Source organism: Poecile atricapillus, chromosome 1, assembly GCF_030490865.1.
Source record: "Poecile atricapillus isolate bPoeAtr1 chromosome 1, bPoeAtr1.hap1, whole genome shotgun sequence".
Taxonomy (NCBI): Eukaryota; Metazoa; Chordata; class Aves; order Passeriformes; family Paridae; genus Poecile; species Poecile atricapillus.
Window position 1 is genome coordinate 90,590,578 of NC_081249.1, and position 21,642 is coordinate 90,612,219.

The 21,642-nt window shown below is 41.4% G+C and overlaps 2 protein-coding genes across 4 annotated transcripts in view; one reads left to right on the plus strand and one right to left on the minus strand.

Moving 5' to 3' along the window:
* Positions 1–5,966, minus strand: part of GTF2E1 (general transcription factor IIE subunit 1) — a 48,984-nt gene extending 43,018 nt beyond the window's left edge. Inside the window, exons 1-2 of one of the 3 annotated variants that reach the window (XM_058829987.1) lie at positions 5,823–5,922; positions 5,285–5,593 (exon numbers count right to left, since the gene is read on the minus strand). The gene's annotated coding sequence lies outside the window, so the exon portion shown is untranslated. Of the gene's footprint in view, positions 1–4,995; positions 5,199–5,284; positions 5,594–5,822 lie in introns of those variants that run through there. The other 2 variants (XM_058829986.1, XM_058829988.1) reach the window with 2 other exon arrangements.
* A 148-nt stretch (positions 5,967–6,114) lies between these two features.
* Positions 6,115–21,341, plus strand: RABL3 (RAB, member of RAS oncogene family like 3). The gene is made up of 8 exons (XM_058829991.1): positions 6,115–6,219; positions 6,405–6,496; positions 8,104–8,233; positions 10,915–11,029; positions 12,185–12,335; positions 12,979–13,050; positions 13,894–13,932; positions 16,538–21,341. The coding sequence occupies exons 1-8, from the start codon at positions 6,174–6,176 to the stop codon at positions 16,601–16,603; spliced, it is 711 nt and encodes a 236-aa protein (XP_058685974.1). The 5' UTR covers positions 6,115–6,173; the 3' UTR covers positions 16,604–21,341.
* The last annotated feature ends 301 nt before the right edge of the window (positions 21,342–21,642 follow it).

The following is a 21,642-nucleotide window of genomic DNA, read 5'->3' on the forward strand; positions in this document are numbered from 1 at the left end:
TGACATTTGTTGACTGCTGGTGCGCAGGCTGAGAACAGCTCACAGCAAACAATGCCTGGATGTCCAGCTACAGCTTCCCTTTAAGGAAATTAAATTAAAACACATCTATCACATCACAAATTAACCATGAAACAAGTACTTCTAGAGTCAGCCAGCTTTCTCTTGCATGCCAGAGACACAGTGATTTATCTCACACAAAGGAGAGCTTTACAGAGCTTTGCATTGAAGGTAAAAGTGTTAGCAATAAATGATGCCCCATCAAGAGTTAGCCATATAGTATTTTGGAATCTCTATGTCAGACCAAATCTAAATACTGTCAGAGAATATTGTCTATAAAGATCAACATCATTCTGTCGGTATTTTTTCAGTCTTTCAGTACTTAAAGATAAATCTTGGTTTTGACTGTATCTGTCAGGAACATACTGACACTACAAAACCATGTCAATGCAGAAGCTGGAGGGAATCCTTGATTTATTCAAATTGATTGAACCCTATTCAGAGTTAAAGCACAGTAAAGAATAAATGTAAAGATCAATTTTAAATAAAACCTAGCACCCCAGGAGAGTTAAAAAGTCAAATTTTTAAAGTCAAAAGCTTGTTAAGTGCTGATCTGAAGAGCAGGCAATCTTCTCTACTAACAATCCACTTTCCCTAAAACTTCCTTGCAGAAAAATTTGGTGATGCAACTTGCAGGGGCACAGTGACCTTCAGACATCAGTCGAATTACAAAAAAAGAGAAAAGTGCTTTTAAATAAGCACATCTCACTCTGGACACCTCATCTGAGAGCTGATGGAAAGCAGTTTCTCTGCATTGATAAGACAGCTGCAGATTTCCACAGACACTTCCAAGACAGGTTTAAAGTACAATTTCCTGAATAATGCACTCAAACAGCTTAAACAGAGACTACAAGGAACCAATAAATAAAATCAACTCCAAGAGTTTCCAGCAACAGTCAGAGATTTAATAATATTTCTTAGTGTCAATCACTAGAAAATATTATTTTTCATCTAGTGGGACTAGGAGTTTTAAGACATTTTCTTCTACTCTGCTGGAGATTTTGAGTGATGTCCAAATCTTTTGTGTCCTCAGGCAACAGAGGGCACTTTGACTGTGATATTGTTTTCTTCCAGGTGGGGATATATGGAAATACAAGCATGCTGAAAACATTAGAATCCATTCTTTCCTGTTATCCTCCATTTCAAAAAGTGGATTAACACACTAAATCCTGCAGAAGACAGTCTTCGAGTGAAACAAACAACTGACTAGTGCCATCTTTGAGGGGAAAAAAAAAAAAAAAAGCAAATGCATACTACTGCCAGATCTCACCAGGCCAAGCTGATGTCTCGTCCATGAAGAATCCAAGGCTTTTAATCCCTAAACTGGAAATTCTTACCATCTTTCACCAGGCAAAAAAGACACTGATTCAGCTCACAAAATTCAAACACAGGGGACTTTACCACTGCATCCTTTAGCAATGATTTCACCTTCCCCTGAAGCAGTAAGTCAAACCCGAATTAATTACATGTGCAAAGAAATATGATAACACCTTTTAACAAGGTTTTAATGGACGTGCATCTGTTTCATAATAATGCCTGAACTGACCTTAATAATTTATGAACATCAAGGAATCTTTTCAGGTGAAAAAAAAATATAATGGCCAAGATACTCAGCTATGCCAGTAAGCACCTACAGCATCAATAATAAGGCACATTGGACAGCCTCATATTCAGAAACAGCCAAAAGAAGAACTTCCAAATTTAAACAAGGACTTTATTAAAAGAGACAGTTGGTGGGGAATTGTTCTGGGTAATTACGTTAATACAATCCCGTATTATGGGTACAGGAGGAAAGCAGACCTGTCTGTGTTAACACAGTAGGACAGCAAACCTAAATACACATCTGTTAGGTTTTTAAAATTGCTGTAATTGAAAGAATTAATATTGATGTGTCTATAAAAGGCAACATTGGAAAAAGAGACCTACAGTTACACAACATAATCAGATCTGCTGGGTGAAGAAAATCAGGGTAACTTCTCCCAGACTGTACTAAGGTTGCATCAAATGTATGAGGCCTTCAGTGTAACCAGAGATGCCCGAAATGATGTCGGGGGAGAACAAGTGACTTGAAAAAAACCCTTCAGTATGACAGGATGAAAGACCACACAGAAGCCAGAAACTGAACTACGCAAACACCCCCACTTCCAGGACTATTCTGATGCAACATCAAAGCAACTGAACCCTTCTTCTCCACATAAAACAATTTCAAGAGGTTTCAATTTCAATGAGCTCTAAGAGTGTTAGAGCTATTTATTTGTGCTAATGAAGATAGATCTGATTTTATTCCTGCTCTTCCTCACTAAAACTGAGACAAAAAGTGCTAGAAGGGTGATAACCTAGAAGCCACAATGTAGATGAACATAGTACTAGAAAATATGAAAACCTACACCAGTTATTGTATTAATAGAACTTTTATCCAATACTGCAAATGTAGATCATCCTGTTTCAACATGTAACTTTTGAGACTTACATTAATTTTACCCAGAAAATTCAATGGATCTTCAAAAGCAGGATCTTAAAAAAGCAAGCAGACTGCTCTTCATACTCATATGGCTATACAAAGCATTTGTAACACCCCAGATCTCTTTTGGAGGAAAACTTGGACTTGCAGGTTTGACTGTGAACCTAGGCTATCAGACACACCGTTAACACTTGCACAGATGCTCCCTATTTCTCCCCTCATTTATTTAGATAGTACTCTTTTCCACTAAATCTTTGAAACCAGCTTTTGCTGATTTGCTTGGAAAATGTTTCTGCAAGCTTCTGGCACAAGATTTTTAAGAAATGGGGTGAAAAAAGTTACCTGCTTACACCACCGACATAGTTTCTTTGGGTGAAATCAAAATCAGGTTATAAGAAGAGAATCCCCTCACCCATAAATGTGGCAGGTACAACAGGCTTCCCCTGGAGCCAGTGCATGCCATACCCTGCTCCAGCTGTCACTGCCTGCAAACACCAGGTCCCAATTTTGTAGTCTCTCACTCTAATGAGGTTAAGCTAAGAGGAGCAATCCTGAATTCCTGAGAGCAGGAAGGGAAGGCATAAATTTCAGAACTACAGTGAGAAAAGAAGCCATCAAGATTTTCAATGTCTGTACAATGTAACCTCAGACACTACTCATCCTTTCCAGAAAAGGGCACAGAATCTTCCACTTTCAAGTCCTGTTTTTGCTTGCATTTCTCTGTAGTGAGCCCAGAACTGCCTTTATCCCACATCAATTGCAAAATCGTCTTCTGACATTTTATCAAGAGCTTACTGAATTTCATTCCCTGAAGAGTTCATGAACACTACTGCTCAGCCTTCCTTCTGCACTACATCTTGATGAGAAATAGTGTATTTTTATTGCAAGACCTGTCTTGAAGCATGAGGGCAGAAAAGAACAATCTGCTCTCACTGAAATCCCATCTTCTTTGTTGGCTTTCCATAAACTGAAACCAGGAGGCCACAGGTATCAAAGGGTTTCTGTCACTCAGGATGAGAAGTTGTGCTGCAGCTGCAGAAAGAAAGGCTGAGGGGCCTGGCTAAAATGAGGGTGTTTTCCCCTAATTCCACATGTAAAAACACACTGAGCCAGATGTAATAAGGACCACACCAGCCAGAAACTGAACAATGCAGGCTCAGGATGTACTCCTCAATCACTTTTATAATCTTAAGCCAACATAAACAATAGCAAGGTGTCAGGAAATTAAAGGACCACCTGTGTTCACGTACACAAATGGATGAAATTTCCTGTTAAATCTTAAGTCAAATTACACCTTCCCCCACTAAGGAAGTCTTTATTCTCCTTCCTTGCCTTTAGCCACAAGCCTCACCCTTCTGTCCTAATTCTGGCAGTTCACTATTCACTATAGCAATGTGAATCAAGTTGATAAAAAGTGAAAAACTAACACGCCAAAATAAAGAAGTGGGACATTCCAGAGAGGTCAAAGGAGAAAAGTTCAAGAATTTAATTTTTTAATAATTTGTTTTACCAGACTAGAGCCAACACAAAACAGAGAAAAGAATGCATGGCTAAGGATGTAGATGAGTGGGGAGCTTTCCCCACATGGTGGCAAAATTGGCCTAATTGTAATGTGAGCCACTAGAAAATTTTAATTATGGATACCAGAACCTCTTGCAAACCTACCAGGAGAATATGTGTTATTTTGGAGGCATGTGAGCATTGGCCTCCACATAATGTAGTTGTAAGGTTTTGGGGGTTTGTTTAAAGGGAAGAAAGCAAGATCATTTCTCTCACATATCAAGCCTAGGAAGTCATGATTACACCAAAGCACAGTGGGCTTATCAGAAATGTAGAAAGGAATGCTGGGGTTAAGAAAAAAAAGCAGTGATTGCTTTTCACATTATGGATTTATTAAGAGCTGGAACTCCACACTTTTCATCATGATAGATGATGTGAGCAGTACTGCCTTTTGGAAATTCCAGAAAGACAACGAAAAATTATGGAAGTATTGGATTCAGTACCGTTTTAGTACATTAAAGTGCAAGCAAGGGGGTTTATACCACGGATATAAGCGATAAAGAAACAAAAAACCCCTAAGGAACCAGATTAGCTTTAATTAACATAGTTTCTTGTTTAGAAGAATCCCTTAAAGCATCCTGTGAGAAAGTGAGCTGTATGTCACAGGAAGTGGAAGGCAGGAATGCAATTCCCATCAAGCCTCATTCCTGCCAGAAAGGCACGTGCACCTCTCCCAGGCATATGGCTCTGCCCTCTCAACACCATTCCTTGCACCAAACTGATCACTTAAAGGTAGAAAAATACTTTTTTTAGTTTTTGCTATGTTTTTTAACAGTTTAATGAGCTGGTGGTGAACTCTGATAAGCAACAGAACTAGCACATAAAAGAGGATGCCCCTCCACTGGAAAACATGAAAGAAAAACTCCACCTTTTGTGGATGAAAAATATTAAGCTATCTGGTCTTCATGAAAATGCACTTTAGCTGTGCACGGCTGAACTCCCTTTTCAGAATGCTGATCTTCCTTGTTCATTCTGAGCCGCTTGGAAGGGCACAAGCCTGACAGCTGGACCCATTTAACAACACCTCAGTGCCACTAAGGGATGTGATGTCTGCCTGCTTCTCAGGGAACCAGTACGCTCCTGAGGCCAGAAGAAATGTAATACACAAAACACAAACAAGCAAACAACCAAAAAAAAAAAAATTTAAAAAAAGCAAAAAAACATAAAACAAGCAAAAAGAAGAAGAAAAAAAACAACCCCACAAACCTCATCTCGCTGACCTGGAAAACTGAATGGTTACACCGCTGGCTGGTTGGCTCCAACCCGGCAAACAGGAATGAGCTCGCTTTGCCAGTCAGCTCCCCCTCAGATGCCCATAACCCCGCATCTCCTTTCAAATTCCAAACCACACAGACCTCCCGGACTATAACAGCAGGCTGAGCTTTAACGCCAGTCAGAGGGGAGAATCCCTGTGCCGTCGGAACAGCTTCCCATTCCCTACCCACTTTTATGTGTTGAGGTTTAAACATCGAACTGTGTAGGTTTCTGTAGGACAAGAGGAGGTCAGCAGTACCTCTAAAAAAAAAAAATAAAAAAAAAAAAACAGATCAAAACAAAGAAGCCTCAACAAACACCGCAGGAGGAACGGCAAACGGTGGGAAGGAGCCAAGGCGAGGAAGAGGCCCAGACGGGCACAACGTGAGGGGAGCACGGGCCCCACGGGCCGCTCTGTGGCACCCAAGCGCCGGGCCGGGGGCCTCCGCGGGCCGCAGGCACCACCCCGCTCCCCGGGGCCGGCACTGACCTGGCGCCGCTTCCAGCTCTTCCCGGCTCCGGGCGGCGCTTCCAGCGGCTCCGCCACAGCGTCACCGCCGCGCGCGCCTCTGCCGTCAGCCGCGCTAGCAGCGCGTGCGCCGCGCTACACCGCCCCCTCCCTTCCCGCGCCCCGCGCGCCGCCCGAGCGACGGGGAAGCGAGCCAATCGCCTGCTCGGACAGAACCGCGCCTTCCCGCCCTCACGGGGATAAACCAATCAGAAGTGAAAGTCGCCCCTGCCGCTGGAGCAGACAGCCAATAGGCTTAGAGAAGAGGCAAGAACACGCGCCGCGATTGGCGGGCACCCCGGTGGCTGGGTGTTGTTGCTAGGCTGGGTAAAGATGGCGGCTCTGGACAGGGTCAAGGTGCTGGTGTTGGGTGACTCCGGTGAGTCTGTGTCCCCAGGCTGTCTGTGCCGGGACCGCTCCTTGCGGATCTGGTCCTCGCCGCCCTCCCCGTTACCCCCTGAGGGGCCGGGACCGCCCGCGTTCACTCAGTGCTGCTCCCGGCCTCGCCACCTGTAACCCTGGCACTGCCTCACAGGAGTTGTTCTCTCTCTGTGCGCTTTGCAGGTGTCGGAAAATCGTCGCTCGTTCATCTCTTGTGCCACAACCAGGTGCTGGGAAACCCGTCCTGGACAGTGGGCTGCTCCGTGGATGTGCGAGTAGGTGACGTGCACGGCCTCTTGGTGGCCCTGAGCCTGACGTGTAAGGGAAGGGCCTTGACTTTTTATTTTAATTACTTAATGGCCTAGAAAGAGGTGTACTTTGATCATGTGTTTTGCTGAGGGCTTAATCTTCTGATGCAAGTAGCGTCAAATGCGAGCCAAGCACTTGTGTAAGCAAGTTTTGACTTTGCAAGGTTGTCACAATCAGACAAGATATTTGTCACTCGTAGCCACTTTAGTGGCTGCAGTGGCCACTGGCATGTTACAAGTCACAAGGTGGCCGGTTCCTTGAGAAACAGGCAAGGAACAGCCAAGTTGTCAGTCAAACACAGTGGGGAAAAACAGTTTGCTTGTTTAGGTTGTGGGAGCACAGGAAAGCTTGGGGTGATATTCATGTGTGAGAAAAACAAATTAAAATTTAGGGCCTGACATATTTCAGTGCTCTTAGACCTGGGTGAAGAAACTAAAAGGAGAAATTTATTGTTCAGACCTGGACACCAGGAATGCAGAATTTATAAACTACAAAGGCGTGTTACAGAAAGCAGAGCTGAAGAAGAAACTAACAAAGACAATAAGACTCTCTCTATCTGGGAAAAAAATAACAAAAAGGGTGAAAATGTGGGCTAGTTAGCATGAGAAGTGAGAAATCAATAACTAATAGAAGACAGAATACTAATTAATGGAGAGAACTGCATAACTTGTAAGCCAGTGAACACTAATTCCTTTGTTTACCAAAATGTGTAAGTAGTTGTAAGTTTTGGTGACTGATGTACACATTTGGTGAAGTGCAACTCATGTACCTCAGTGCTGAATAAATTAGAGTTGATTTTCTAACCTAACTGGGTTAGAGAGTTTATTTCCTGGGTTTTGGTGACAGTTGTGACCATGGGGTTGCTTCTCCTGACTGCTTGCTGCAGGACTTGCTGTGGGAAGAATGAGGATGTTCCTCCAGCAGTTCTTTGGCCCAGCCTGCAGTCCTCATGGGACATTGATAAATGTTTTTTTCCTTCATCACTCTTTGCTGCATTCTCCTTGAAATGCATTGCCCTAGGTTAGGAAGGTATTTCCAAAATCTGAGGAGAGGAGCATGGCAGTCCTGTTTGATTGTGGAGCAAAAGTACTCAGCAGATCTGAGGGCAGAAGTTGTTGATTAATTCAGTTGAGATGTCAGAATTTGGGTAGGAAAAAGATGTGGTTAGCTGGAATCCAGGTCTGTCACCCGTGTTAATATTCTTGCAGTGCTGCCATGTGGGTTTTAACAACTGTAGGAGGTCAAGTCCTTAATTATTACATTTTCTTTAGCAAAACGCTGTGTCCAAGCACATCATGAGATGTTTGGCTTGTTAATACTGAGAAGCAAAGGATGCTCCCTGTGTACTCACCAGGCTTCATCTCACATGCGATGGTGGTCTTCATCTGTGGTGTCCAGTGGCTGCTGCTTGACTCATTCCATCTCTCTTCACTGGAGAGGTTTGAAGCAGTGTCAGCATGAGAATTTCCAAATTTCTATCCAAGTGCAACAATCCTTCCAGCTGAAAGTGTGTCATGTGGATGAGCTCCTGTGACATGTGCTGTAGTTATGTATGATGTGAATTTTTCGTCAGATCCATGACTACAAAGAAGGAACTCCAGAAGAGAAGACCTATTACATTGAGCTGTGGGATGTTGGAGGTTCCGTGGGCAGTGCCACCAGTGTGAAAAGTACACGAGCAGTGTTCTATAATTTGCTGAATGGTAAGTTTGCTTGGTGTAAATATGCTTTTACTTCTGTTTATGTTAGAAGCTGTCTCTTGGTTCTGGGGCAGAGTTCCAGGCAGCCTGGGTGAAGGCTACATTGTTCTCCTTCCTGATTTCTACAGGAAAAAACCTGGTACCATTCATAGGCAGAATTTTATGGATTCAGTTGTGAATGGCATGTATTTGAGGTAAACCTCTGCAGATGAGCTCTACCAGCTTTTCCCTTCAGTCTTGTGCAGCTGACACAGCAGGGAGGCTTTGAGGGTGCAGTGGTTGCCTTCACCTTTCCAGGTCTGATATACTGCAGAAATATGATTTATATTTTTTTTAAGATTTTTTTATTATTATTTATATTTTCTTGTCTGTTCAGTTGTAAAACTTACAGCAGAGAAATGATTACTTAAATTTTTATGAACTTTGATAGTTACCCTGTTCCTACCCTGGCAAATTTGAGCTGTCTCACATGAAATTGGCATATGCTGATAGCCATCTTGCCTCTGGTCATTTAACTTACCAACTTGTTTTTAAGAGTTCTTAAGAGTTTTAAGAATCTTGCAACTTGCTGCATATGTAGAAAGTAGTATTTTGTGCCTTCTGTTGAGATATTGTCTTAAAGGCCTGGTAATTCATCTGTGTCTTTAACAAGAGCAAATAAGAGATTATAAACATAACAGTGCAGTATTTCAGTTGTTACTTTTCATCATCTCAGGATAGTTTACTAAAAATAGATGTGTATCAGATGCCTCCTCCTTATACTGTTAACCATATTTCTGTATATAAGACTTGAGTTGAGTTGTGCCCTCAAAGCAAGGCTGTTTGGTATATGAAAAAAAATTGATTTCTTTTTGATACCAAATCTACAGCGTGCCAGGAAGTGTGGGTCAGACTTGGAAATACCTTAGAACAGCCCATTAGGAAATGAAATCTTGGACTTGTACATCTGAATTATAATTGATGACATTAAAATAGAGTTATTTATCTCCACTGCCCAAAAGATACTAATTAGACAGCTCGCATATGAAGAGTGTTGACTTTGGTAGTTAACCTTGGGTCTTGTTTCTTTCATTAGATTAATTTCTCCATTAGAGCTTGTTTCACAAATTGCCTCTGCTTGACCTAATTTAAGAAGAGAAGATGAATGCATTCCTTCTGCCTGACTGCTTGTGCTTTCTGGGCTTTCAGTGCTCTGAAAACGAGTCAGTGTTTGGTTGTGGCAGCAGCTGTGCAGGCTGCCAGGTTGTTGACAAGGCTGGGTACAGTTTGGTTTTGGATTATCCACAGATCTTCTTTGCTGACTCTCCACCTGGTGTGGGGACTGTTACAGCTGAGGACAGTGACTGGGCAGTAAGGCTTTGGCTTGCACACCTTGTTGTGGGAGGAGCATTTCCTTGAGTGTTTGGTCATTGCCTGCTCTTTTTAGATGTTGACAGACTTTTTCTGCTGGTGCAATTAACTGTGCAGTTTTTAGGTGAAGCAGATAAGGGAGCTGACCAATCAAAGACATAAATGAGGGAGAGTGTGTGGAGGTGCAGAGTGTTTCTCACAGGTTGTGCAGCAGCACCTCTGGATCTGTCGCTGTAGGCCAAGTTACGTTGTATCAGGCATTTTCTCTCTCAACTGGGGGTGGACACCCAGCAGAGTTGCCTTTTTATACTGTAAGTCAGATAAATGCTTTGAAATAGGGATATAGCTGTGATATGCTGGGAGCTCTCATGGGAGAGTCTGTGCACAGTCATGTGGGGTACTGTGGAAATGTGGTTTGTTCATAGTGTGTACAGTGGGTGGCACCTCTGGGAGTTAAGGTGAAAGACTAAATTAGTCAGTTTTTTCTACCTATAGGCTGTGAAGTGTTTTGAGAATGAATCCTGATGCAGATAAGGGGTATCATTCCATTTTGTTCTTGAATTGGTGGTAGTTTGAAGTCTGGAGGAAGTGGGAACATTCCACATTTTGCAGAAGGTGTGAATAAATAGAAGAAATTTGCTAGCAGGAGTTGGTAATTGAGTTAGGAACTGTGGTTATCAGAAGTGGGTGTCTGTTAATAGCACAGCTAGGAAGCTTGACTCTCTCTCAGAATTTATATTTTGAAGGCTCATGGTAATGAAAAATGCTAGAAACCTAATCTTAAGTACAATAAATCTTATTAATTCATGCTTCTACCAGCCATTTAGTGGTCTCTGAAATTTTATCAGTGTCTATTTCCCCTTTGGATACCTCCCCAAATGTATAGCATTAATTCTTGAAAGCAGTAGTCTCTGAACTATTTTAAAACAAAGAAAAAGCCTTTAGACTTTATAGATGGTTCGACAAAAAATAATTAGGTTTACCAGAGAAAGGATAAATTTTCTGCTGCAGTAATATAGAAGAGCAGTATCACGAGAAGTAGACAGAATCAGTGAATGCCTGTGAGCCTTTTGCAGATTAAACTCTGAGGTGGTTGTTTGTTTCCTGCTTTCAAGTGAGTTTTTCTTAGCTCTTAGCCAATTCTTGATAAGCAGCTTTAAAAATCCTGTTGCATCCTGATATTTTCAACCTTACTTACTCACTGTAACTGAACTGGTTATACATCCCTTACTTCATTCTCAGATATCTGGGAACCTGCAGGTGTCATTTTGGTAAGATAATGAAGAGAATATGTATCTTTAAATGGCACCTTGCTGTCTTGTCTTTCACTCTAGGGATAATTTTAGTGCATGACTTGACCAACAAGAAATCATCCCAGAATTTGTATCGCTGGTCTTTGGAAGCACTCAACAGAGATGTTGCTCCAACAGGAGTTCTCGTGACAAATGGGTGAGTCAAAAACATATGTGCAGAGCTCAGACACGGTAATTCCAAGCAGTTGTAGAAATCTTTGTTCATCTCTAAGGCTACTTGGTCTCCACAGGAAAGTAGATGTGGTTAGATTTGGAAGAAAGAAAGAAAGAAATGGGGAATATCAAATAAAGTTGATTGTTGATTGTTCTTTTTCTTTTATACTGCCAGTCAGGAAATTCTGACAGCAGATTCCCAAACTGAGTGGCAGAGACCTTGCTTTAAGAGAAAAGATGTTTACTGCATCCTTTATTTGTCTGAGGTCTCTGTGAAAGTGGGTCCAGTCTCTGTTATCTCAAGATTTCTCTGCCTGTACTGAGAGATGCCATTGTACAGCAAATGTCATGGGGTGATGTGTCTGGGCAAAGAGGCATTCTCTCCATGCACCAAGACTGAGGAAGTTCACTTCATACATTTTTGGTTTGGGTGATGGGGGAATTATTTTAGGAGTGTGGCTAACTACAAGAGCTTAAAAAACTCTGCTTAAACATCATGTTTGTAATTAGCTCTCCAACACCTTGTCGAGGATTTCCTCCTGTACCTCTGTGCTCCTGTCATCCATCTAGTCAAGGAGGTTTTAAAATCATTGCTAAACCTCACACATGAGCAGGAAGGCAATAACGAGGAGTAGCTTCTTGTGGGAAGAATATAAATTGTTCATCTTCCTGTTCTGGTACACAGGTGTTTCTGTAGAAACATAGGAGATGGGAAAGAGGATTTGCATGGTATAAACTGCAAAATTCTCCAGTGTCTCCACAGGCAGATTCTTCACAACTGTTCTAATTTTCAAAAGTTTAACTTCTGTCAAGGACAGATGTTCAGCCACTAGTAATTCCTTGCTCAAGTTGTTGCTGTTGGTTGTAAAATTACTTGCTAGAAAGCTTGGTTTAAGTAAAAGTGACAGACAAGTGATTATCCTAGCTAAGGAGAATGACTGAAGCTTGGATTCCTATGTAGTGACTTAGATTCAGAAGCCCTTCCTTAATTTAAAGGTATTGCACATTTTAACTTAGATAAATGGACATTAATAAATAAATTACTGTTTTTTGAGGGGCACAGGGGAGGTGATGTTGTACTTGTGCCCATTTACATGGCCATTGCCTCACTCAGGATCGTATTTGTTTCCCCCATCAGTGACTATGACCGTGAACAGTTTAGTGATAACCAGATCCCACTGCTGGTAATAGGAACAAAACTGGATCAGATCCCAGAAACTAAGAGGAATGAAGTTTTGACCAGAACAGCATTCTTGGCTGAGGATTTCAATGCTGAAGAGATAAATTTGGTTAGTATCCGTGTCATCACTGTTGTTTGTCTTTCATATGGTAGTGGGTCCAATTTTTAGTAAGTAAAGATGTTGTAATAATTTTTTTTTTTATTTTGGAGATATTTCTGATAGTGCCAGTCATTCACATTTTGGTTGGTTGTGCCCCTTGCTCGATGAAACAGTATCTTTGTTTCGCTACAGGGAGATGTAATGGGTATTAGAAAAGGTCACTTAAGCTTAGAATTATTGGTTGGGAGTTAAATTTTCTTTTTCTTGTTCATAGCTCTGACATAGACTGTCTTTGAAACATGAAGATGACTTCATATAGATCTATGAGTGTAAAAATACACATGTGCTGTGTGAATGCTTGTATACACACTCCCAGTCTCAGGTGTAGCCTGTACAAATCACTGCCTGACTGTATAGCTGGTGGTAGAAGGAAGATGTGGAGCATATGGGGAGCTGCTTGGAATTCTGCAGCTGATTCACAGAAGAGTTAGTCTTTTCTCTGAAGTGACTGTGGAGCAGAAATCAGCAGATCCATTGTTTTCCCTCGCTGATGGTGTGTGTCAGGGGAAAGGGTATGTTCATTTCCTTGTGTTTGGCTTCCTTGCACTGATTTCCTTGTGCTTGGTTTATTGTTGTATTTTGGGTGTTCTAGGACTGCACCAATCCTCGTTACCTGGCTGCAGGTTCATCCAATGCTGTCAAACTAAGCAGGTTTTTTGATAAGGTAAGTCAATGAAATGATGTTTTATTATCCTGTGCATCAGTGCTGTCTGGGATTTGAGCATGAACAACAGTTTAAGCTGCTCCTTTCACATGCCACTCTCTGAGTTGGTTCAAGTCAGGTGTGAGGAGGCCAAAGATTGATCTGGTGTTGGAACCCTATAGGAGGTAGCTGATCTGCTTGAAGATACAGTTCCTGACCTGCATAGAGCAGTGAAAAAGAGCTCATAAATGTGCAAAGACACTTTGCTTATGCTTTTGAAGTTGTCTGGCAGACCAGAGGGGTTGCAGTGTTCTGAGGTAGTAATGTGGGGATATATAAGACTGGTTAGCTCTGCTGATCCTAGTTAAAGCAGCCTTTAGGAATTAAGAAATTACTTAAGAATATTACTTTCCCTTACTGATAAGGAGACCATTAAGGTCCACTGTGCAAATGAGAGAAGGAATTCTGTTTTAAACATGCCCTGGGCAAAGATAGCATAGTGGGGCTACTGTGCAGTAGTAGGAACCACTATCCCTACAGAGAGGGAATGCCAGTAACTGACTCTGAAACAGGAGACACACAAACCATCACCTCCTTTTCCCAGGAGGGCTAACTAAATTAACTGTGTTGAAGTTGAGGATAATTAGACAGCTTAGACAGCTTGTCTTAAGAATGACTGCAGGTGGCAACTGCTGTATGTGCTTGAGCATTGCACTAATAAAGCCGTAGGCCCAGAGCAGAGATGTGGGGTCAGACCTTGTCGCAGTTAGCCATGAGTTTCAGTGCTCATGTGTGAAGTGTTGGTTTCCAATCTGAGGTTATGCATATGCTGTGCAAGCTAAGATCATTCTCTGTTGTTCCCAGGTCATAGAGAAGAGATACTTCTTAAGAGATGGCAATCAGGTTTGTCACTTTTCCTCCTCTTTTGTTTCATTTCTCCTTGTGTAATGTGAACTGCTGACACAGTCCTCTTTAAAACATGAGCTTTGTGCAACCTAAATGACAATCTGTGCTGGTAATTGAATTCTTATAGCTGTGGGAGCACAGCTGGTAAGGCTAGAGAGAAGAATAGCTGACTTGTGTCAGCTGAAGTATTTGTCTGTAAGGTGATTGGCAGTGAAATACTTAAGTATGCTAACATGGTAGAAGTTGGAAGAATGAGGTAAAATGGGAAAATATTATTTCTTTCAGCTCTGTCAGCTTCAGGCTGCTTGATTGCAGATTTAGGCCATAGATGCTATCCTGAAGGTCAATGAAAAGGCTTTTTTTTTTTTTTTTTTTTTTTTTCCACAGCTGGAACTAGATTTTATGTTTTATAGAGGTAGTTTCCAGAGACTCAGTGGAGCCACAAGGAAAATGGCAGTATGGTATCAGCTTGTAATTCATTCCTAAAGGACTGAACTAACTGTTTTCAGCCAGTTGGGGAAGTACTAGCAAAATTACTTCTGGTTTTGGCAGGCCACTTCAGCTTTTGTGCCCCCCACCTCCCCATGTGCAGTCTACAGTGCAGGGAGTAGTGAAGTTGCATTTACCATATGTAAAGGTGTTGCAAATTACCATGAAAAGCATCTCTGAAGTACAGTCACACCTGTACAGTGTTAGAGGTAGCTGTGCTGAAAGCCCCTTGGGGAGAGCGGGAGAAAGTAGTCACAGATTACAAAATGCTTCCTTTCTTTGGCTTTTGTAGTGCCTTTTAAAAATAAATTCACTTTTGCCTCTTTCGGTTCTGCATGATGTCTTCCCCTCTCCCCCCGACATTTTACTGAAAGGAAGTTTCCCTTTCATGGGAATAATACCTTAATGCAGAAACCTGCTTGTGTGCTGGTTGCCTTTGATGCATGATGTAAGATTTTTATTATTTGATCCTATTTAGTGGCTAGCCAGGGATTAACTATACATTCCTTTTGGCTTTGTGCCAAAGATTGCAGCCCGCTGATGACTGTCTACTGCCCTGACAGGAGCTCACAAGCTTAAAACAAATCATAAATAGCAAATAGTCATGTTTAAAGAAGCAAAATCCAAATTGGAAATAGAGACTTCAGTACAACCTCTTAATGTTATCCATTGAAGTTATCAACTTAATGTTACTCTTACCAGTTTGTTTGTGGGTTTTCTACAATAGGTCACTATGATCTTTCGTGTCTTGAGGTATTTCTGTTATAAACTTCTTCAGGATGAAAAGAATAATAAGTTTCAAATTGCTCATAGCTACAACTTCAATCAGATTTGTAATAAATAAATAATTGTTACTCTTAATTAGTGACTTTGATGTAAAAAGTGCTAAAACAGATAACTTTTTACCTATGGTGTTCAGGTACCTTTTACTTATAATGATTGCATTTTTCCTCTTTAAATTCCCAAAGCAGTTTTCATGAGGTGAAACTGTACAAAATCTGTGTGAATTGATCCTTAGAGATGATTACTTTTCAGAGGTGAATAAACCAGTACCTTAGTGAATACATTGCATATCTGTTTGAGTTTTGGGCCTGAAAACCCCAAGTAAATTTAATCTGTGGAGTTTTTAGTGGTCTTATATTTTGGGAAACCTCTTCAGCTCTCTGCTTACCAGTGAAGTGTAACCTCTGCAATCTGCTGTGAATTGTAGATTATGTTTTTGTCCCATACCATCCATACCCATGTCCATGTTCTTCTGGCATGATTTGTAGGGCTTTGTTGATTTCCTTCATTTTAATAGACCGTATTTCCTATGAAAGTGTGGAATTTTTTGGGGAGGGTGTGACTGCTGGATTTGCTGTTAATGCTTGTGTGTAGTGAGTAAGGTAAAAGTTACTCTGGCCTGTAATCAAATAGTTTTATGGTGCCAATAGGGTAGATATGCAGTATTAGAAAGCAGGATATCACTTTCTTTAGGTGATTCACAGATGCACTGGATTGAAAATCTGTCTGAAATACTGTTAAAGCCAGAGAAGCTTCTGATGGTTTCAAGTCGATTTTCTTTGTAGACATCCATTGTCACTGTGTAAGCAGTGTCTGCAGATGGGCTGCAAAAGCAGGATTGCTAATCCTTTGTATTATTGCAGCTGTTTCTATCCCAATGGTTTTCTTTAAGCTTTCAGCCATTGATAAAACTGCACTTTCAACTGCCTGTGAAGTGTGGCTGCCCAGGTTTGAAGGCATAAAGCCTCAACAGCTCTTTGATAGGGATTGGTTTCTATTGTTTTATAGTTTTAAAAATGAACTGAGGAAAAATGTAGTATGCACTTGAATGTGGGGAGAAATACAGGCTTTGAAATCTGTCATTAACTGGGTTAGGATTGATGCTTTCAATTTCCCTTGCCAAAAAGTCTTAAGGAGCCCCACAGAACAGATGAGCTGTAGTGAAGTTGTGCAGTGTTTAATTAGTGGTGCTCCTCTAGCAGTCAGCTGAAGCACTGTGGCCCTGATTCTGGAGATGGCATGGAAGATGTTGCAGTTGGCTTGGTAACAGCGTGGGCTAGAGGGAGCTCCTGCTGATTCTGACATGACAACTTGTCTTCCCTGCCTCTAGATTCCTGGCTTCTCTGAAAGGAAGAGGTTTGGAGGAGGAACGCTGAAGAGCCTTCATTATGACTGAGCACTGAAGAAGTGGAAGATGACTTCTCTGAGTTCCTAATGACATTCCCATTCTGACTGGGTGCTCAAGGACAGTAATGGTTCTGTAAAGCAGAGTAAAATGATATTACAGCTGGCTAGCCTGCTGAAGCTTCTCTTGCTGGAAAAGACTTGGGAGAGGTTTTCCAAAAACCTAACCTGGAGCCTAGAGTATTTCTTAGGATTGCAGACCATCTGGATCTATGGGAACTTCTGGGGAAAGTGTGCAATAAGTCCAATGCCTCTCACACTGCTGTGGGAAACTTCATCATACACAACACGTATATGTGACATCCTTGACTCCATTTGGAAAACTTATGGACAGTCTTTGCAATGATTTGCATTCATTTTACCTCTGAAGGAAGGATGATGCTGAGTGGGCCTCTCATGTGCGTTAAAGTGACCAAAACAAGTGAGCAAAACATAACAATGGGTAAGGAGTGGTCTGGAAAATAATATAATGCCTTCATTAAATGAATGGAGTGTTGTTTCACCTAGAGCACACTGTTCATCCCTATTCAAAAGGGATAAAAGCAATAGGCAAGATATGAAAAAAAGATTTGAAGCCTTAAAAAGAAAATCATTAGTAGAAAACAACTGGTGTTAGTTCTGCTGCTTAAATTAAAATTGTTTACTTTGGAGAGGGCAAAGTAAATCAGGTTCTCCTGTTAATCTTTTCATAATTGATTATGGTCTTGTTTTTTATATTAAATTAAAAGGCAATCCATTGAAAACTGATGGAGAAAGTATGTTTTTATACAGTGCTTATTTGGAACAAATGTGACATGGTCCTACTGAGGACTTAGTGGATTCAGAAAACATGAAATGTAAGAACATCCTCTGAATTAGAATGGATAGAAATTTAGAAGGGATATAAAGCTTAGTAGGAACTGAGCATGATTAGGAGGAGAGTTCTGTGATATGGATGTTTCCTTTACATAGTTAGCACTAAGAATAAAGGAGACTGATCTCGTCTGATCTCCTGTACAGGGTCTTGTTTTCCTAAATAACCCAAGCTTTGCACGGTTTCTCACCTTGCTAGAATTCCATGAAGTGGTAAAAGCCTGATTTATGGCACATTCTTTCCACTCCTTCCTCACAGTCACCTCTAATGGTTAAGCCTCTGGCAAAGGCTAACTAAGAGCTGGAGTTAGATATAAATAGAGATTAATAATAAATGGGGATAGAAGAAAGTAAAATGCCGGTGTGAAATTGACAGGGAGCAGAGTTCTGCAGTCTCTGGATTACCTCTGCCTGCAGCTCTTCTGGCAGCTGCTTGGAAGTAAATGGAAACCTGCCTACTGCCACTAATCAGGCACAAAAGTGACAGCTGGGGGCACCAGTCAAACTTTTTAAAAATACGGACACTTTGCTTTTCCTTAGGCCATTTCCAGAAAGGTCTGAGAGCATTTGTAGACATGAATGCGGTAAGTTTTTAGATGCTTGTGTGAAATATGTTGTTAATTTACAGTTATTTTACAACCAGAAAAAACAAGGTACCAAAATATTCATAATAAAGAATGTATGTCTGAGCTGTGCAGCTCGTGACAGCAGTAATGTCTGTCTCTGATCCTTTGACAATGAAAGCTGGAATTGTTTTCTCAAGGTCAGGTGCAGTCTTAGGGTAACCAGGTCTGGGCTCCCTCAGGTTCCTAAGGAACTGCAGAGCAGAACAAGCAAGCTGTAGTGCTGTTTCCTCTTTCACCCTGTGGTGTCTTTAGAGTGGCCAAATCCCTGGCTGCAGCTCACCTGTCTGCATGTTTCAAAGTAGGTCTCTAGCCCAGAATAAGTTATTTGTTTAGATCTCAGCAGGTAACCACAATTAGGTATATTTTTTCCTTCTTAGGACAAGGTGATGTGTAGTGGAGTTGTGCATGTTGATGATATTACATTTATCTTTGCAGGAAGTTCCAGCTACTTGTCAGAACCAAGAGTATGTGAGCAGCTGGACTTAGTTACATTACTTTTCCACCTTACCTGTTTCAGCTGCCCAAAAATGGTTCATTTGCACCTTCAGGGACAGACACCAGACAACTTTTCTGTGTCACGCTTGCTTTATGTGTTTTACCTTTCTTTTCTCTGCACACACACACACCCTTTCCATGCCCTGTGACCCTATTGTCTGTCTTGCCTCTGTCTGCCTATACCTCATTCTCTGTTCCTCCAGCTCCCTTTCTCACAATTACTGTGTCTCTTTCCCCATTTTCCCCATCTGTCTGACCCCTCTGTATCACAAGAAGTCACAAAGACTCCTCTTTGTGCTTCATGCTCTGCTCTCTGGTTTCCCCTTTTCTCCTGTTTTCCTCTCTGTTTGTCCCTGCCATGCATCTTCTCTCTTGCTGTACCACTGAAAATCTGTTTCTCTATTTTCTGTCATCTCTGGTTCTGTCTCTGGTTTCTATTACATGCACACACATTTCACATCAAAATTTTGTTACCCAGTCTCTTTGAATTCAAGCTACTCAATGTCTCTGTGTTATTTCCTAGGCTGAAATATGTGCCCAGGTGCTGTGTTCCAGAGGTGTCAGTGAAGGTGTCTCATGCGGGTACATGTGAGATGAGTTGGACCTCCCATGCACACGCAGTTGAAATGTAGAGCAAATAAACCATGAGCCCTCCCTGTTCCTAAGGGGCTTGTCAGAGCTTTCTGGGTGATCTATGACCACTTTGATGACTGGGGGGATAGTCAGAATGAATATGAGTATGTCCTTAACATGGAAAATTTAGCAAGGATGCCACTGGCTTTTTAAGCATGTGAAACCTATCCGGTAATGGGATTTTGGGTGGAACCTTAATACAAATTTTCATTATTGATTATATTTGCAGAGGCAGCTACAATATGCTCCATTTGTCACAAATGAGAGATGAACTGCTGTGTCGTAGCCTGCAGTCAGTATCAGTCAGCTATGGTGAAGTCAGGGTTTGGGTTCTCATTTCTCAGTGGATAACAAGGTGACAGTTTTCACTGATTGAAAACCTGCTTCTGCTTTTCAGCAAAGGGACCTTAATCCTATTTCTTTTGTTAGTCGGCTCCTCTTGTTAGAAGTCATGTTTCTGTCTCACTTTCCTTATGAGAATGCTGTTTACTTTGATTCCTTTGTAGGGTTGAGCAAGTGTGTGGCTTAGTGCACTAGTTTGCTTCGACCAAAAGCCATTATCATTATTGATGAACCTGTCACTGGCTGGCAAGTTACCAGGAAGTGTGCAGAAGTAAAGCTTTCCTTAGGGTGTGCTTTGCTGCAGCACTCTGTGTTAGGTCCTCAGACACACAGGGATTTTAGGAAAAAAACATCACATAGTTATCAGGTGGAAGAGGGGAAGAAAAATAAAATCAGTTCCAGTCTTTAATTTCAGGTATCAATGGCAAAGCTCTCCCACCTAGTGAGGGCCTGTGACATGTAGCCAAAAGTATTATTATTTATTATCCACTTGTGCTACTGTTTTTATTCTGACATCTGATCAGTAAGTGTGGAAAATATATTTCTTTATGGTACATGAGGACAAAAAGGAGAAATTAAGAAGAGTCTCTGTCACTAACAGCGGCCATGTGAACAGCATAAGGGGTTTCCAGTTGTGCAGGCAAAGCTGCAATGAACAGCAATATTCAGGACCTGACTCTAAATGGGTCTTGAAATGAGATGTAGCTCCCTAACAATGAGAGTGATGATGCCTGAAATAGTTAATGGAAAAAAAGATTTTTAAAAAAAATTGAAGATTTGTCAATGTTTAGGGTTTTCCAGGGTAGCATTAGTTGCTTTGGGAAAGGTGTGCTTTAGCATAGCTTTGAGGACAAGTCCTTGGCATACTTGTAAGGAAGGTGGTTTAGATGTTCAGAGCTCTCTATGGCAGCAAAGAGACTGTGAAATCTAACTTTGGCAGTTCAGCTGCTTAGCCAACACCTGCTGCAAATACCATTAAATACAGAAATGTGTTTTCTTTTTCCTGCTTTGTCATTGTATCACCAAGGTACAGATGCTTGTGTCCCTTGGCCTTATCAGTGCACAGAAATGCTGGTTCCATACCTACTGAAATTGCACAGGGAAGTTTGTTCTCGTTGCACCACCACAGACTTCTCTCAAAAAGATGTTGAACACAAGACAAGCTCATAAATAAAGACACATGCTCTTTCTTGACTAGATCAAAATGAAGTCTGGACTGTGTGAGCAAACCAACTTAAAATTCAGTCATATTTTTGAATAGGAGGAACATGAAGTGAAATAGTGGGTGATTAACCCATGCACACCCATGTTCCCTTTGACCTGGAAGTTAATGTTTACACAGTGGAAATGCACTGCTGGCTTTGGGTTAAAGATTGTTTAAAGGACAAGGATGCCCAGTAGCTGTGAAAACAACTATGCTCAGAGCTTTTATCTTTCTGTCTGATACCATCTGCTCTTCCTGAGGCTTGTTCTGCTGTGGTTACGTGGATTTGATGGATTGTCCTACCCTTGCTGAATAAAAGGTCAGATCGCAAATTCAGTGGCTGTCCAAAATTAGCACCAGAGTGGGGAGGGACAGAACAAAGCAGTGTGAATAAATTTTCTGCTCACTTCTAAGAGTGGTGGTTCTAGCTTGCAGGCAGAAGCATCACAGCAACGTGAGCAGGTGTCTTCTCCAGCTTCTATTCATGCAGCATCTGCTTTTTGGCAGCAAGGAGTATGTGCTTTCTGCTGCAGACAACTTTTATGATCTTTCCCAAGCAAATAAATGATAATAATTAACCTGTCTGGCATCTCCTGCTAAACAGTCCCAGAAAAATGACAAGGACATATTTCATAAGAGCCATTCTACAGGAAAGTACATGTGTATTAAAAAAAGCCTTTTTTAACACAATGCTGTTGGCAGTGATAAAAAAAATAAATAAAAACATTATTCCTTTATTTTGCTATATTGTGATGAGAGGTTCAAAGAAGAGACTAAATCTCTTGGTACTAAGTAGTACACTACCAGATAAACAAAGACAGCTGCTCTAAAGAGCTCCTGTCCCATTTAGCAGTGTGTGAAGGGTTAACAAGCAAAGAA